The following is an 18963-nucleotide window of genomic DNA, read 5'->3' on the forward strand; positions in this document are numbered from 1 at the left end:
TAGTGACCTCCTTTTATCACAGTATGCTGAGAGGCACATTCTTCCAATGCACTAGACCAGAGCAGACCATCACTTTTTCCCCACAACACTGTTCCCTGGCTTCTTTCTTGGTTCTCTTGTTTATCTCATAGGTAACTTAGATGGTTTCCCAACCATCAGCATCTCTCTACCTCTTGCTTCCTGTCCCAGTATATCTTTTATATCAAATCCACAGTGATTCATCTCTACCCTTAATCATGCCATTCACCTTGTTGATCCTGATGATTGTGAGGTAAAGTCCAAACCTCTGAGTATGTTAGAAACAAATGCCCTTCCTAATGTAACCCTACTGCCTCTCATTCATCTTTTTTGCCCCTTTCTGAGTTAAGCTTTATATTCTAGTATATCAGTCCCAGTTCCACCAGAAAAGCGGAACCTGTAGAAGATGGATATTTAGAGATTTGTTACAAGAAATTGGCTTTGATAATTGGGAAGGCTGTGTAGGCAGGTCTGAAATCCATAGAGCAGGCCATCATGAATGATGTGCTGGAACTTTTGGATGCAGCTGAAGCTACTGTCTATAGGAGGAATTTCTTCAGAGAAGGCTCATTTCAGCTTTTGAGACCTTTCAATTGATTAGATAAGTCCTGCTCAGATTATTTAGGATAACCTTTTTTACTGAAAGCAACTGATTATAGACTAATTATATCTACAAAACATCTTCACAGGAATATAGAATGTTCATTGAGTAATGGGGGACTGTAGTCTAGCCAAGTAGTCATATCAACCAGATCATCGCATCTAATCTGACTTACTTGCTTTCAGTTCTCCAACACATGATCCTATTTCATGTCTCCTAACCTTTGTTCATGCTGCTCCCTCTAGGATTCCCTGGTTTTGTTCCATTATCTTTTAACATTTTGAAATTACTTACCTCTCCACCATAAGGTCTTCAAGGACAGGGATTCTGGATTGTTTATCTTTGCACTTTCAATTTGCAAGGTAGGATTGAACTGAACCTTCATTAGCTGTTTTTCAGGCTACTACAATAGCTTTATTTTACATTTTTCCCAGTTTTATTGGGATATCATTGACAAATTACAATAGCTTTCTAATTGTTCTACCTGACTTTCTTTTGACAAATGTTTATTGAAGGCCTTTTAGATTACCAGGCACTCTTTAAGTATTTGGGAAACATCAGCAATGAGGAGTGAGTCTAGAAGTTTGAGGAACAGCATGGAGACCCCGGAGCCTGGAGTGAGGGGGAAAACCAACCTAGATAGATCAGATGAAGCAGGGCTTTGTAGGGCATTATAAAGACTTAGAGCTCTTTGCAAAATGGGAATTCTTACAGGTGTTTGAGCAGAAGAATCTCATGATCTGACTTTTTTTCCAAGATTTATTTATTCCAGAGAGAGAGTGTTGAGAGCACAAAAGCAGGTAAGGGGAAAGGGAGAGAGAATCATCAAGCAGATTTCCCGCTGAGCACAGAACCCAATGTAGGGCTTGATCTTGGGACCCTGAGATCATGACCTGAGTCAAAATCAAGAGTGGGATGCTTAACTGACTGAGCCACCCAGGAACCCTGATGTGACTTATATTTTAAGAGGACCACATTGGCAACTATGTGAGAATACATTATATAAGGAGTGGGTGAAAGGAGAAAGGTCAGATTGGAGGCCATCATAACAGTCTGGTAAAAGGGATGATAGTAGCTCTAACTAGGAGTGGCAGAAATGGTAGTGAGAATTTGGATTCTGGGAGTATTTTAAAGTTGGACCATCAGGATTTCCTAGTGAATTGGATGTCGGGTAAGAGAGAAAGGAGAGCTAAGGATGGTTCTGAGATTTTTGGCCTAAGTAAATTGGATTGGTATCAACTGTTATGAGAGGGCTGCAGGGGAGGCAGATTTGGTGGGGTTGAGGGAAGAAGCGGGGTCAAGATCAGAAGTCCAGTTGTGGACATGATAATAACAAGAACTGGTGAGATCATGTGGCTGGTGAAATAAGCATGTCTGGAGTTGGAGAGATTATTTTGAGGAAGATATATAAAATCAACTGTTGTTGACATATAAATGGTCTTTAAAGCCATGTGATGAAAAGAGATGACAGATGGAAGAAGTAAAGATGGAGAAGGAAAAAGGATTAAGGACTGGAATCTAGGTGACTCTGATAGTAAAGGTAGGAGAGAATGAAGATCAGGAAATAATGACCATCAGGGATGTTGAGAAACTAGAAATTACATGTTTTGGAAGCAAAGTTTATCAAGAAGAGAGGTTAAATGTTGCTGAATGTCAAGTAGGATGAGAGCTAAGAGTTGGCCATTGATTTTAGTAAAGTGATGATCAATGGTGATTTTGATAAGAACAGTTTTGGTGAAGTGGTGGGGATGAAACCTTGATTAAAATGGGCTTAGGAGGGATCCCTGGGTGGCGCAGCGGTTTGGCGCCTGCCTTTGGCCCAGGGCGCGATCCTGGAGACCCGGGATCGAATCCCACATCGGGCTCCCGGTGCATGGAGCCTGCTTCTCCCTCTGCCTGTGTCTCTGCCTCTCTCTCTCTCTCTCTCTCTGTGACTATCATAAATAAATAAAAAAAAAATTAAAAAAAATGGGCTTAGGAGAAAATGGAAGATATGAATTAGATATTGTGAATATAGACAACTTTTTAAAAGCAATTTTGCTATGAAGGCTAGTGAAGAAAATAAGGCCCTGCCTGCCTGGAGAAGAAGTAAAGTCAAGGATAATTTTGTTTTTTCAAAATAGCATATCTTCAGCAGATAATTTATGATGTTCAGAAGAGGGGAGAATTCATGATGTGGGTGTCAGAGAGGAGAGCTATGCACAATAGTATTATGAATAAATTATCTATGATTACAGATGGGCAGGGAGAGTATGTGTGGCTGTTGGCAGTGTGATGAGGGTCTAAAAAGTTCTTTCCTACTGTGTCAGCTTTATCTGTAATATGGGGAGCAAGGTCATCACTGAGAAAGAGAAGAAAGCCTTGTTTAGAGAGGGACATGTTATAATGATAGATGGTATGGACAGGGGAAATATGATTGCCAGCCAGCCCACATTAAAGGGCTGTCTGAGATTCATGGTCATGAAATTGAAGTAGGACAGGTCATCACGGTTGTGTGTTTTTCTTTAACTTTGTTTAGGCATATCCATGAAGACATAGAATAGATGGACAATTACATTTTAGTCAGGGTTGTGGTTTTCCCAAGGAATTAGGGAAAGAGAGAAACAATCAAAGGTGAATGAGAGGGAATGATAATAATTTGTTATGTGATTCAAACTTGGTAAAGAGGGGCATGAAGCTGATAAGGGAATGAGGAGCAGTGGGAAATTGATAGGATAATTGGTGGAAGGTTCCAGAGGGGTTGAAAGGGTGTCAAGTTTAAGGTAGGGAGAAGAAGAGCTAGAAAGTTAAGAAGTGGTTATAAGAGAGTGAGTGGAATGCCTGGCACTGATATTATGGGGGAGTTTGCTGTTATTAGTAATGGCAAGATCTAGACTAGGGTATGAAATGTGTGGCTTTAATAGTGTGGAGGGCAAGACCATTGGAGGAAACAATTCTCAGGGACTGAGAGGCCAGGGTTTGGGAAAGATTGTCTATATATATATATTGAAACTATCAGAATTGAATAGTGTTTGGAAGAGGGATAATAAGCTAGGACTTGTCCTCACCTAGAAATGAGAGAGCATGACCTGGAGGCAGCAAGAAAATGCAGATGAAGGACTGAAGGTGACATAACAACCTGAGATTCAAGACCCGGGATGTTTAGGGAAGAGGGAAGACCAGTGGTCTGAAGGTGACATTAAGACACAAGGAAGATACCTCCTCCTCTCCAGGTCTGTTGGTGTCAAGACAATGGGAGAAAAATAGTACCATGGGAAAGAGCCACAGGGAAGCATTGAGCTCTGGAAGAGCCAGGCTTTCATGAGAGCAAGATGATAAAGGGAACAGTCTGAGGAAAGACTGATGACAAGAGGAATATTCTGTAGGGCCCAGTGGAAGGGAGATTTGGACAATTGCCTTCCACAGCTTTCTTTATTTTTCTGGACCATCCCCAAGTGTTCCACCAAAGAAGACCAGTAATATTATCCCTTCTCTACTTAATAATCTTTATGACTCTCCAGAAGAAAGTGCAAGCTTGGGGGTCCAGCTTTTCAAACCCTCTGCAGTTTAACCTCTCTCTATGATTCCTGGCTTATCTTTTGTACCACAGCCTGCCTTATTCTACTATAACCATCTATAGCTCTTCACTATTTCTCAAATAAGCTCCTCTCACTTTTGGAAATGCCCTTTGCCCCAGTAAATCTCTACCTATCCCATCTCATTTCTCAAAACATAACCCAATTCCATATCCTCTCAAAAGCCTTCCTAGATCTCACTAGTCAGAATTGGTCTCCCACTTCCTAGTACTTCTACAGAATTTGGAAGCCTAATCAAAGTCCATATGTTTTTTTAGATTTCATCATTCTCCTGGAAGGCAGGAATTGTATTCCATTTATCTTCATGTTTTCCATCTCCACTAACCCCATGCTTTATTCAGAAAAGGTTTACTAAATGATTATTTGCTGTTTGTCAAAATCTATTCTACCCATTGGGTATAGGTTTGCATTCTGAAGTTACACAGACTAAATCTAATTCTTTCAAATGATGTTCCTTTAAAAACTCATCTTGAGGGATCCCTGGGTGGCGCAGCGGTTTAGTGCCTGCCTTTGGCCCAGAGCGCGATCCTGGAGACCCGGGATCGAATCCCACGTTGGGCTCCCGGTGCATGGAGCCTGCTTCTCCCTCTGCCTGTGTCTCTGCCTCTCTCTCTCTCTGTGACTATCATAAATAAATAAAAATTTAAAAAAAATTTTTAAAAACTCATCTTGAGCTATTTGCCAACTGACACATTTCCTAGTTTCCTCAATGCTTCCTTCAGTGATGTGTTCAGATTGTTTACTATCCTACCCACTCTGCTGTTAGAAAGCATTTTATTCAATTTCTGCCTCTTTGAATGTACAGTGCCCAGAATTACATAGAGTATTCTGTTCATGTCTGACCCAGGTAGAGTCAAGTCAGTGTTTACTTGACATCCTACACTGACATCAATGTAATAAAAATTTAAAGAAATGTTAAGGTATTTGCTCATGGTGTAATGTCAGTGTGATATAATTTAGCATATCTCAAGTCACTGATCTCACCTTAACATATCACTATGTTTATCCATAATTTTATCATAGATATTGAACCCTACTTGTATTGGTTAATGGTAGAAAATACAAATAAAGGCAATTATTTGGCACAGAATTACAATTAAAAATTATATTAAACAAATTATAATTAAAAGCCTGTTATAAAATATGTATATTTAAAACTATTCTTCAAGAAGGATGTGACTTCAGTTACATCCTTTTATTTTTAGTATACTTACACTAATGCATCATAGCTCTCTGTTGGGAAATTATAAAAGAGCTCTCAAACTTATTTGTAGTGAGTCATAGATCTTAGAAACATCATGGATATTTTAGTAATATTGAGGCCTATTAAGTGATCCATCTGCTTTTTACAAAGTTAATAATCCCAATTCTTAAAGTGCTTTCTAAAAGCTCACTCAGACTGGTTGTGAAGTACAAAAAGAAAAAACAAAAGTCTTCTTGATCTTCTATGACATTAGCCCTGTACAACTTCAATTCATTTATCCCCCTTTGAGTTTACAATTTTTTCTGAGTCCCTACTACGTACAAACAAATATTTATTTGGAAGATAATTCCTTGGGACTAGAATGGTGTAGAACTCTATTACACATGGACCTTAGGGAGCTTACAGTCATGTCCAAAGAGATAATCAGTCAGGGTTCTTTGCTTATAAACAACTGAAACTAAGTATTTAATCCAAGCAAATCAGGAATTTAAATCTGGAGGATATGGATGGAAAGCCTATGGATGGAACCAGCCTTGGAAAAGGAGCAGAAACCAAAATGAATTATGTCATTATCTCAAATGAATGAACCCTTACCATTTGTCTTAGTTTTGCATTATTTAGCTCAAGTTTTAAAGACTTGGGAGAGACAGTCTTATTGGGCACATACCTTTCCCTTGACTGGGTAGGTGGTGATAAAAGAAAAGATAGAACAGAAGACTTCTCCCTTCAGCTGTTGTAATTGGATTGTAGCACCCCTTAATTTCTCCTCCCACCTGGGCTACATATAGCAAGGAAAAGACATTGCCCCAAAAAGAAATAAAGAGGATATTAGAAAAGAGAAATGTACATAGAAAAATGTCCACTACATAGACTCATACACAATCTGCTGTAATAGAAGTCAAGCGGTTTTAAAAGCTGGAACAAAGATATAAATACAGTTAAGGGAATATTCTTAGTGGGAAAAATTTAAGAATGATTCACAAGGTTATATAGTCTACAAATTGGACTTTGAAGGTCAACCAGAATATCAACAGGCAGATGGAGGGATGGCCACTCATATGTAGGAGAGAACATAGTAACAGAGACAGTGCATTGTACTGGTTATGAATCAAGCTTTGTTAGAGATTTTGAACCCAGATATGTTACCTGCTGGCTATGCAGACTTGGGCAAACCACTTAACTTCTATAAATCTCACTTTTCTCAGCAGCAAAAGGAGGATAATAATGCCTGTTTCATGGTGTTAGAGTTGCCAGATGAAATAAAGCACTCACGGATAAATTTCAAATAAACAGCAAAGGCTCTTTGGTGTATTTCCCAATATTGCTTGGGACACATTTATAATAAAAAATTGTTTATTTGAAATTAAAATTTAGCTGGGTACTCTATTTTTATGTACTACTATGTCTGGCAACTCTATACAGCATTGTTAGGACAAGCTAATAAATTCATTAATGTAAAATGCTCAGTATGACCCTTGGCACATAGTAGGTGCACAGTAATAAATAGATAGTGATCACTTTTGTTTTTACCATCACAGACAAAATTCAGAAGCCTGTAAGTGAATATGTCCCAGAACCCTTTCTTTTTTTTTAATATATAAATTTATTTTTATTGGTGTTCAATTTGCCAACATATAGAATAACACCCAGTGCTCATCCCATCAAGTGCCCCCCTTGGTGCCCATCACCCAGTCACCCCCACCCTCTGCCCACCTCCCTTTCCACCCCCCCCCCCACCCAGAACCCTTTCTTGCTCAGTCACTGTACCACAGAGCAGTTTTCCCTGTTAATTTGTGCTGGGATGATGTTTTTACTGTGCTGTACTGACACATGAGCTGTTTAACTTTGTCTCGTGTTTGTGTGGTTTCATTTTTCTTCTCATTGTTTCAGACGTTTCTCTTGTGTGTTGATTTCAATTTGACCTTATCTTTTAGCCACTCATAATTAATGAGTTTTATTTTCTATTCCCCTTTATAGGCTAATGATAGAAGTATTAAATAGCACCAGGCTTGGGACTATGAGGGTTAAGAGCAGAGTAAACTGAAGCATTGATTGCAATTTTTTGAATTTGAAACTGTAAAACTTACTGGATATAGATCATATCATTTCAGTTTAGTGACTGTGCCATATAAAATAGAATTACAAGCCTATGCAATCTAAAATATTTCCTCTATTGCTTTTCCTTTATCTATTTGGCCTATCATACAGTCCCAGGGGAATACATCAAGCCCAGAATTAGTCTTTTAGAGTTTGTAAAATGGTGTTTTTACTGATACATTTCATGGTTTTCCCAAATAACTTCTAACACAATTCCTTTTATCTTTTAATTTTAAAATCCGAGCAGCCCTTCATGCATGATTATTTTTCCCTTATGTATAGATGGTATCTAAATAAATCCTGGGACAACTTGATATCACAAGAGAAATGTGAGGATTTTGTTTTTTCCAGTGAAGCTAGAATGTCTGTAGTTCTGTCTGTATACAGAGGTATTAAGTGTTTGACGTAAATAAAATTGCAACTACAATTTGTTAAGGTCTCTACCATACTGTCAACCTCAAGAACTGTTAAGCTGCTTGCATTCCTTGTCTCATTTAATTCTCCTAATAATCTCACGTTGTTATCCTTATTCCATGGCTGGGGAAACTAACACACAGAGAAGGTAAATACCTTGCCCAAGGACATACATCCAGTAAATGATGGAGGAAGGATTCCACATCAGGTAGTCTGATTCACTCAGTGTGCTGATGTTACCTCCTTCTTCAAACAACTTGGTGGCAATATATTTCTAGCAACTTAGGATAACAAAGCCTTGGAAAAATTTAAATTACCAGCCCTATACTAGTTCAGACCTTAGCATAAGAGGACCACACTGAAGAGGGGACCAGTCAGATTCCACCGGAAAAACCTATAAAAGCGATGCTCTAACTTTGTAGCTTCTTTTTTGTTGTACTCAGCGTTAGGGCTTTGTTTTTGTTTTTTTTGTTTTCGTTTTTGTTTTTTTTTGTTTGTTTGTTTCAATCCTTCCTTTTTCTAGTTCCAATATTATGAAACACATTCCCATTTCCCTGAGTTTTAGCAATTGCTTTCTGGCCCTCATGTCAAGATCTGGTCTCAAATTAAGAAACAGAACTCAGCAGGTGCCTTTCATGTTCTCTTACATGTCTTAAACAGCAGTCCCAGGAACTATGGGGAGGAGGACTGGGAGAGATAAGGAGCAGGGAGGGAGAGATTTTTTTGAAAAGCCGAGAAAGACTTGTGTCAGGAGTCCTGGGGGGCTCAGAGGTTGAGCGTCTGCCTTCGGCTTTGGTTGTGATCCTGGGGACCCGGGATTGAGTTCCGCAGTCTCCTCTGGGGAGCCTGCTTCTCTCTCTGCATGTGTCTCTGTCTCTGTCTCTGTCTCTCTCTCTCTCTCTGTCCGTCTGTCATGAATAAATAAATAAAATATTTAAAAAAAAATGAAAGACTCGTGTTTTTCTTAAGAAGCCAAGCAAAGTCTGACTTATCTCTAGTTCTGTCAAAATGAAAGTTGAGATTCAACTAATGGTTTAGGAGGAAAAAGTAAGGAAAAAGCAAATGGATGGCCATTCTTTATAACAATAATAATTATGATATAGCCACATCACATTGAATGATGCTTCATTGTTTCCAAAGGGCTTTCACGAATATTTCTCCTATACCTCACTTAGTTCTTCCAGCATTCCATGAGGTAGAATTACTCCTATTTTACTATGGCTCAGGAAATGAAATTGCTACCCAAAAGTACAAAATTAGTAATTGGTACACCCTAAGACCTATGTCTTTAATTTCTTACAAGTGTGGGTTTTTTTTTTCCAGCTCTGTCATTTTTTTTTCCCCTTGAAGATGAGAATTAGTTTAATGTGAAATTTTGTTTTTCTCATCACTTTATCTGTAAACAAACATTGAGAATTATGGCTGAAGTTGAACCTAAAGAACCTGGCTACTCTTCCTGAATAGATCTGAAGCTGGGTGAAATTACATAATTGTTCTATTTGTGAAATGGATTTTTCATGTGACTGGAAGATAAGAGCTTCCGCATGGCTTTGAAATTATGTGGTAGAAAACTTATAGGAGTTACTTTGGACTTTTGTTTTATTTCTCATTGCGTTGAAGGTGAATGCTGTGTCTTTCAGAACAGTCAGTGGTGTGATTTGGAAATAACACTAATCATCCTTCATTTGAATCTCTTCCTCTTTAAGTGTTTTTTTTTTTTTTTAATGTGTGATGTGAGTTTAGTAAATATGGGGTGCTTAGGAAAACAAGTTATTTTGGGCATTGGTATCTGTGCTCCTTGCTCTCATTTGCTGAATAACAAAATTGTGTTTTCTAAAAATATATATCAAATTCTTCGCTTAGATATTTGCATTTTCTTTTCCCTTTGCTGAGGGACCTATGCACATATTTCAACTTATGTGATACATGTAGAGAGAATTTTTTGAAGAATCTCTCATAACCATTTGAGCGCACAAAATGAATGAAGGAAAGCTGTAAGATAGGCAGCCACAAGAAAAAAACCAAATGATTGATTTCTGGAACAAAGATTGTGTTTTGTGGAACATAAGACTCTATCTTCTGCCCAAGGTTTTTAAAAAATTTTATATTTAAGAAGCTTGGAGAGATTTAAATAACAATGTAACTCAAGATCATATAACAAGTGACCTAACCCCAACCCAAGCCCTTAATTGTAGTAGATAGTTAATATTAATAGTAAGCTTCTACTGCTTAATTTCCTTAGAGGTGAGGGTGATGTTCAAAATGGACAGAACCATAGCACTCCTGTTGTCTTGCAAGGCCATACTCTTGGTACATTCATCTCAAGCTCTTCTGTAGATTTCTCATGCAAGTTAAGAGAATAAACTAATATAGTAATGCTGAAGGTCTCATGGTTTCTAATCCACAACTCCTCCTGATCCTGAGTTTTTCTCTTCCCTTCCTCTGCAAGAATGCCTGTCATCATAGCAACAGAACTCAACAGCTGGAAAATTGGAAGACCACCTCGCTCTGCCCCCAACGGAGCCCTGCCTGCAGGACTCATAAATCCTTCCTGCCTTTTGGAGATTTGAAGCTCTGATTTCCAAGCCCACTTTGGAACCTCTAGTACAAGGATGCATTATAATTTAGGAGTTTACTGTCTTGACAATCCTGAGAAACATGGAAACAATTTTGTTGAAAGTCAGACATTACTGGCTGAAGCACTGGAATGATTTTTTTCCATTTTAGAACTGAAAAACATCTACCCCTATTAGGCCAAATGTGGTTCTCCAGTCAGGACTCTGTCCAGAATTGAGTCCATAGAACTACTCAATGTTAATCATTTGAAGGAATATCTTTAGCTTTTACAGTGACTGGTGTGGGTGAAGTAGTCTGTTGATTTCTTCTAATGCTGAGCTTTCTTTTGTAAGAGAATGATCTTGCAATGTCACTAGATTTATAGTGATGCAACACTAATATGAACAATTCCTGTGTCTTTTTCCAATAGCACTTACAAAGCATCTTCTGTTGCAAAGCCTTTTTAGCTTATGGCATGCTAAATAGATTTTTGGTAAGCACTGTAAATGAAGTTAAGACACAGAGATGGAAAGTTTTTCTAAAACCAGTGGAAGATCCCACATGTGAATCTAGAGTTTCCAATTTCAGATCCCTGAGAAGAACTGAATTTATTTTCTTCCTTCTTAAAAGATATATCTTGAATGCTGTCTAGTGCAGGGAATGTTTGTAAAGAAGACAATATGTACCTCTTCCCCTTCTTAATACCGTTCTTCATCTTAGCACTGTCATAAACACTGAATTCACTATCAGGAATTGAAAACAAACTCTAAATTACAAAAATGATGTGTTTTTTTGCAGTCTATTAAGTTCAAAAATATTACATGTGAGGATTTATTTTAGATATTTATATCAAGTTTTGATATATCACTGTTTCCATTCTGTAAAAGTGTTGCATTTGACAATTTATATTAAAAATTTCTCTCAGGACAGGAATTGCCAATTTTTATTTGCAGAATATAAATACATAATAGACAGATGCTCAGATCAAGCATCATTAATTATGAGGAAATGACAGAAAATACCATTGTCCCCTTTAGCCTACTTTATAGAGTTCCCCATCCTTTTTGTTGCATGGTAAAGGGTAAGATTTGACTTGTCACACTTCTCTTTATTTCTGTTTCAACATGAAATAACTATTCCAAATTCAATTACAGAATTTTTTAAAGCATTGTTTTTATTTAGTCTAGACCCTCAACTTGGAATTGGCCTTCATTTTGCAGAGATGGCATATGTCCTCTAAAACTAGATAGATGAGACAGAAAATAGATCATCACCTAATGATCTAACACTATGAGCCATATTTGCATATATGTAAACTGTTTCCCATAATTTTTAATGGAGCCTCTCAAAAATTTCATCCTTTCCATTTTATAAATAAGAAAAATGAGGCTCATTATTTAATGGCTCAGGGCCACATAAAAATGGAATTCAAATTTAGGTCAATGTAATGTCAGAATCTGCTTTTTATACCACTTTATGTTAATTTGCAAATATAAGATCTATATATTTGAACAAGAAATTGAATTTTAAGTCATTTAAAGTTATTAAACTAAGGCAATATAACAATAATAGTGATTGGAGGGGTGAGTGGAGGACTAGAGGAAGTGACAGTAATATAACTTATATGGTCTTAGAGCAGGAAATAATAAGTAATATATAAAATTGATCAAGACAATGGAACACCTACATGGAAATAGCCAAAAGAAGTAAAAACAAATTCTGGTGAGTATTTGTGCTAAGGGAATAGATTTGGGGTTGAGAAAGGGATAAGGTTTACAACTCAACTATTGACTTTCATTATAAGCTTTGAGATGTTGGTACCTCAGTGTTTCCTTTATTATTTGACAAGATTTGAGAAGAATTCACAAAAAACTAAATGTATGATCTAGAATATGTCTCTCATAGTTTATAGGCAACTTATCAAGCTGCCTTAAAATGATGGACTACGAAAGAAAACTGGGATGTTTTCTCAGTCTGTAGCTACTGTTACTAGTAACATGGAATTGCAGTATAAGAGCTTAATTGTCTAATTTATTTTTTTTTAAGATTTAATTTTTTTTATTTATGAGAGAGAGGGGGGTGGGCACAGACACAGGCAGAGGGAGAAGCAGGCTCCATTCCATTCAGGGAGCCTGATGTGGGGACTTGATCCCGGGTCTCCAGGACCACACCCTGGGCTGAAGGCAGCACTAAACCGCTGAGCTACCCGGGCTGCCCTTAATTGTCTAATTTAATTGTTCAAAGGCCTTCATCTAGATTCTGTAAGAGATAAAAATGTAGCTGCAGTTTGGTCCCAGGCCTCCATTTTGTTACAGTCTAGTTGATGGTGCTAGAGATGAAGAAATCTAGATGGAAAGAAATAGGAGCTCACGTGTTGTCTGTGTCTGTACTCGGTACTTTTCCTACCTTATTTTTGATGGAAAACGTGTGCCATAGAAAAGATAAAATATAGGTAGCTACAGAATTTCAAAAAAAATGGTAGAAAATGGTGTTTGCTTGTTAGGATCAAGTAATGCTTCCTGAAGTGGAGCCTTTAGGATGAGCCTTAAAAGTAAAAAGGGATTTCTATAGACAGAGATAGAATGGGAGAGGCACTGACATTTGTGCTAATCGAGACTCCTGTTTAGAGATTGTTTTTTTTCTTTTTTTGGTTCATTTTGTATATAAACATTTAGCTAAATCTGTGTAAGCCAGTTACACATCTAAAATGAATTTTTAACATATTGTTTGCTCAGCTGAAGATCTTTTATTAAATGTAAGCAGTTATCGAGGTTACTTTTAATTGAAACTACTTTCAACTTTCACACAACAAAATCACAATTAAGATTTGAGTATAATCACTCAATCGAGTATGAGAAAAGCTCAAAGCAGTTTTGGAAATAACACAAATTTTTGGCTATTTTTGATTTTTAAAATTGTTCATTATGTTCTCCACATCTTCAGGACTGTTTTCAGTTTCTCTCTTTAATATAACTTACTGGTAAAAAAAAAAAAAAAAAAAGAAAAACCTTACTGGTTTTGTTTCCTTGGGATTACATTAGGTTGCACGGCAATTACTGAGGCCCAGTGAAGGTGTATTTTATCTTAAATCTTCATCAGTTTGAAACCATGACCTTTTCACCATCTTGCCTCTGAAAAAAGCTTTGTGTTTTGACTCAAAGTCTTCGGCACCTATGACTGTAGAGAGAGCTTTGATTTTCAACTTTTTAGAAATCACATCAAAACTATCGAACTAACAAATAAATATTAGAAGTTCAAAGTAGACATAGAACTTTTGTATTGAAGTATTTTGTCTTGCTCACTGGGCAGTATGTGCTAAAGGTAAAGATTGTCACCTTGAAGGATTCATTTGAAAATGTCCTTGCAGAAGTGATCACTTTCTATTTAGGAAAGTTTACAGAAGTCCTTGTATTACAACATCCCCTACTTTGTCATGTTGGACTTTAATGAATGACTTCCTGCCAGAAGTTCCATACCCCTTATATTGCATTTTATGAAAGTGTGTTTCATATTTCTTCTAGAGCAGAGGAAGGAAAACACCTTATATTTTAGGGAATCTAAATGTGATTTCACAGTTTACCATAAATACTGTTGCATCCTGGACTTTGGAGCTCTTTAACTTCTATATTTTAAGAATTGCATTGATTTAGAAAATTTTATGTTAAATTAATCCCTTACTGGCTTAACATCTGTAGTCTTTAAGTCTTGAATCCTGAACTCCAAATATTAATGTTCTCCACTGCCACAATCTGAATTTTCAATGACTTTGAAATTATAACAATATTTTATGTTTATTGTAAAAAACATGGAGAAGATAAAGAATAAAGCAAAATATACCCATAATTTTATAGGTGAGAAATAACCTGCGTATCCATTTGGACTGTTTTCTTCCTGTCTTTTTTTCTAGTCATATAAAATGATGTTTTTTTAAAAAAAATATATACTTAGGACAAATTTATCTGTATCCTTATATCCATTTCCCCACATTTTCATTATATCTTAAGCATTGAATATTCTTTAAAGGCAGACTATATTGACCTGAATACCTCCTTTATGTTGCTGCTTTTGTGCCTTCTTACACTCCTATACTGTTCTCTAACAAAAAACAATTGTTAAAAATTTGTAGAATTTTGGTTATTAAAAATTGTAGTTATTAATCAAAACTACTTCTGTGTGAATTTATGAGCTCCTGACCAAGACAAACAAAGATAAATAAGTTGGGCTCCTATTTATTAGTCTATTTAGCAAGTCATTTGCTTTTTGGTTTATATAATAATATTTGTCCATGTCTGAAGCACTAGAACATGGGACTATTGGTAAATCCATTTCTCTTATTTCTAACAGCCTGTATTTGTAACTGCTTTGATATGGGGGGTATTTAAGACTGGCAGGAGCCCAGATTGATGTTGCATCTTTACAACTGAGTATATGTGTGACTTTGGACAAATTATTCTTTCTTGTGGCACCTTCTTTTCAAAAGTAGAGACTAAATGAGATGATAGAGTGCATAGCCCAGAGCCAGCCTTTAGGTGGTATTGAATATTCTTATTTATCTTTTGTCTTTGCTATTATGAGGTCTTTGGTTATTGAACAGAACAAAGGCAGCTACCCATAGCAGAGGTTGAGAAGCAGCAGAACTTCTCCCTACTTATTCTGAGGGAAAAACCAAATAACCCATTTTAATTCCTGTTGAGAAGCTTAGTCTCAACAGTTAATTTCACCACGTGCATGCATTTAAGAAGTTCACTGTGCCTGCAGTGCTTGACAGTCACTGAAATGCATGCTGGTGTCCCAAAGAACAGACTTGTGGTTTCCTTCTCATTATTCAGTAGCTGGTTTCTATATAAATGTCAATGTTCCTTTAATACATTAGTATGGATGAATAGTAATGGCTTCCATTTACTGAGCACTGAGCATTTGACAGCTAAGAGCTTCTCATGCATTATCTCATTTAGTCTTCATGGCTATTCTGTGAGACTATTATTATCACCCCTATTTTATAGAGGAGGAAACCAAGATTTAGAGAGATTCAGTGTTTTCTAATAAGAATTTCAATGCTGGTTTGCAGGACTCCAGAATCTGGGCTTATAGCTTTCCTTGAAGCTCCATGGGCCGTTGTTTTATAATTATCACGTAGCTGTAGTCATTCATTCAGCCTACATTTGTTGAGGGCCTACTCAGGGTTAGGTACTGTTCTAGGTATTAGGTGCATGCAGGTAAAAGTTCCTGCCCTTCTGAAGCTTCACTTTCTATTATATTAGGTTACTTGTGTCCATGTCCCTCCTTGAATCAGTATTCTTATATGATAGTGACTGTGTCATATTCTTTTGAGTTTTAGGGATGTAACTGAAATTTATTCAAGGCTAAGAATAATTTCTGGGCTTATGAAATAATTATTTCTACAAAAACATTAAAAGCTAGGGCATGCCCCACTCTATTCATTAGGCCATCTTTTTATTTTAGCACTGGCTTTTTAGCCTTTCCAGACTCCTCAGAATTGGAAATGTTCTTAGTGACTATATTAAGAAGCATTTATTTATTTTTTTAAACATTCTTTTTTTTAAATTTTTATTTATTTATGATAGTCACAGAGAGAGAGAGAGAGAGAGAGAGAGAGAGAGAGGCAGAGGGAGAAGCAGGCTCCATGCACCAGGTCTCCAGGATCGCGCCCTGGGCCAAAGGCAGGCGCCAAACCTCTGCGCCACCCAGGGATCCCTTAAGAATCATTTAAAGGTTTATTATTGGTAGTGATAAAACTACTTTTTGATATCTTGGTGACTTTGACGTCCTTAAATGTTCTATAGGTGTGTGGAACAGCATTAAAAAAAAAAACCCTCTTTAGAATACACCAGAAATACATCAGACAAATCAAATATAAGAGGTTAAATTACATCACAGAATAAATAAAAGTGTCCTGGTGTAACTGAGAAATAAATGAAGTAGCAGGGAAGTCCAAAACTGTGATGGGAAAAATGATACCTTTTTTCCTGTGATAGCAAGAATATTAAATCCTTTTCTAAGAATGAATTATTATAATTTTAGAGATGATATAAAGTATATTTGTTGAATGTCACTTTTTCGCCAATATGAAGCTGAGAATGTTAAATGTCCTTGGCTGGAGGCTAACATGTTTTATTCTTCACCTAGGAAGTCGTCAGTAAATAGTATGAAGTGTGTGGTATTTTAATAAAGTAATTGCCTTATTTTTACATTGGAAATACAATTAAACCTTTTTGGTCCCATAAGGAGCAAATGGCTGGTAATGTTTCTCATTTTTTTTTTGAAAAGTCATTTTTCCAAAAGGGAGGATCATTGGCAAATCAGCTGACTGTTCATTTTAGATTTTGACATTGCTTCTCTTTGGGACCCTAATGCTGGGCTCTCTGATAACCAGTGCAAACTCCATGAATATCTTTCATTTCTTTAGAAGGAGGTGTGGATTTGCAAGGCTACCAGCTGGATATGCAAATACTACCTGACGGCCCAAAGAGTGATGTGGACTTTTCAGAGATTCTTAATGCAATACAAGAAAGTAAGTTTCACTCAAATTTTAATTTGACCGTGAAAGGAGAAACTATTCTAATATTTGGGAGGGTTAATAAAACTAGAAACCTTAAATGACAAGCTTAAAAAAATGTCTTAAGAGGGATACTGTGTAAAATAATTTTGAGACCAGAAGAGATGGTTAGTGAAATGAAGATTTAATTTGTGAAACTGAGCCACATAGTATTGGGGTCTTTGAATAAGCCTGATGGAAGAACTAGAGTTCTATATTTAGAATATTGTAATATTTATAAATCACTAGGTACTATAATATTTTAGGTTTCTTGATTAATCATGATCAAATAAAGAATTTTTGAGAATACTATTACTAGAATATTATTCCTTTGCTCAGATATAAGAGTAGTAAGAACTAAATGTTGATACTAACCTAAAATAAAACCTTTATTCTCGAAAATGGTGTCTTGAGTCACTGATGATGGGCTGTGAACCAGAAGTGACTTCTGTCTTCTAAGCATTTTCATTGTTTTCTCTTCTTACATTACTTTGTTTTATAGTTTTTACTAAGAATTTTGTCATAATCAATACATTTACTCTAATTGTAGATTTAGCATTGAGGATGGATGAGGTGGTATCATAGACTAAGTCATTCACATTTGTGTTTCATTATTAGAGCTCTAATACTAGATAGTAATACTCTTTTAAGATCAAGTAGTATTCTACAGTATTGCACTCGAAGGGGTTAGATCTGAAGAGCACTGCAGGAAGAACCACTGTAATTTTTTGCTACTTTTGGTTTTGTGACACTGTATTTCTATACTAAATTTTTAATGAACAACTTTAGGGATTTCCATAACAGTTATTCCCTTTTGTCATCAGACTGCCTTCCTGACCTTCTAAGATAATTAATGCTTTCACTTTATAGGTAGGACAACTGAGGGTGGGAGAAGTTACATACCAAGGTAATATGATCAAGAATGGAGACCAGGAAGGAATGGAGGGTCTCCTATCCCTCATTTAATTTCTTTCTGAATGTGCTCAGTATGAGGTTTAAACACATCAAGGGGAAGGATCCTGAAATTGAAGATGAGGCTGGTTCTAAAAGAAATATTTTTAATGAAAAATACAAGAGGACCAGCTATTCGTTCTGCTTGGGCAATCCCTTCATATTAAGTTAATGAATAACAGAGAAAAAAATCTCCCCAGGAGATTAAAAATCCAATTAATAGACATTGAAGAGAAAATAATTTTTTCATGGAAAGTTATAAAATTCTGTAATTACCTCATCTGATTTGAAAGATGATAGATTATATAGTATTGAAAGGATTTTTAAAAAATTTTAATAAATGATAAAAGTTGGCTTCTATGTAAGTGTGGGAGATGAACTTAAAATTTTTTAGGGCTTCATGAACTTATATCAAAATGAATTAAATGTTCAGGAAGTTATTTTTTATAGTAAATTATGTTAGCATATCTTACTAAAGGCACATTCATATATGATAACATTTATTGTTTAGAATGGTGAGTTCTTTAGAAGTTTATGAATTATATTTAAATTTTAAAATAAGAAAAGGGAAATATACTTAAAGTGCAAATCAACTTTTTATAGGTTTTTAAAAAATATTTTATTTATTTATTCATAGAGACACAGAGAGAGAGAGAAGGAGTAAGAGAGACAGGCAGAGGGAGAAGCAAGCTCCACGCAGGGAGCCCGACATGGGACTTGATCCTGGGTCCCCAGATCACACCCCTGGCTGCAGGTGGCGCCAAACCACTGCACCACTGGGGCTGCCCAACTTTTTATAGGTTTAAGAATTTTCTAATACTTTGGAACTAATCTATTTTCTTGTTAAAAAAATAAGTTTTAGGGATTCCTGGGTGGCGCAGTGGTTTGGCGCCTGCCTTTGGCCCAGGGCGCGATCCTGGAGACCCGGGATCGAATCCCATGTCGGGCTCCCGGTGCATGGAGCCTGCTTCTCCCTCTGCCTGTGTCTCTG

General features: G+C 36.6%; 1 protein-coding gene across 10 annotated transcripts in view; it reads left to right on the forward strand.

The window, feature by feature from the left end:
• The window catches only part of ANO4 (anoctamin 4), a 405675-nt gene that overhangs the window by 177189 nt on the left and 209523 nt on the right, over positions 1-18963 (forward strand). For 9 of the 10 annotated variants that reach the window (XR_013350859.1, XM_077846039.1, XM_077846035.1 and 6 more), the window contains one exon: positions 16893-16997. The exons of the other annotated variant lie outside the window; for it this stretch is intronic. Coding sequence is in view for 8 of the 9 variants with exons in the window: in XM_077846039.1 (XP_077702165.1) it covers positions 16893-16997 (105 nt within the window). In the remaining variant the exon portion in view is untranslated. The remainder of the gene's footprint in view (positions 1-16892; positions 16998-18963) is intronic. 10 annotated transcript variants of the gene reach the window in all.

Source organism: Canis aureus, chromosome 13, assembly GCF_053574225.1.
Source record: "Canis aureus isolate CA01 chromosome 13, VMU_Caureus_v.1.0, whole genome shotgun sequence".
Lineage (NCBI taxonomy): Eukaryota > Metazoa > Chordata > Mammalia > Carnivora > Canidae > Canis > Canis aureus.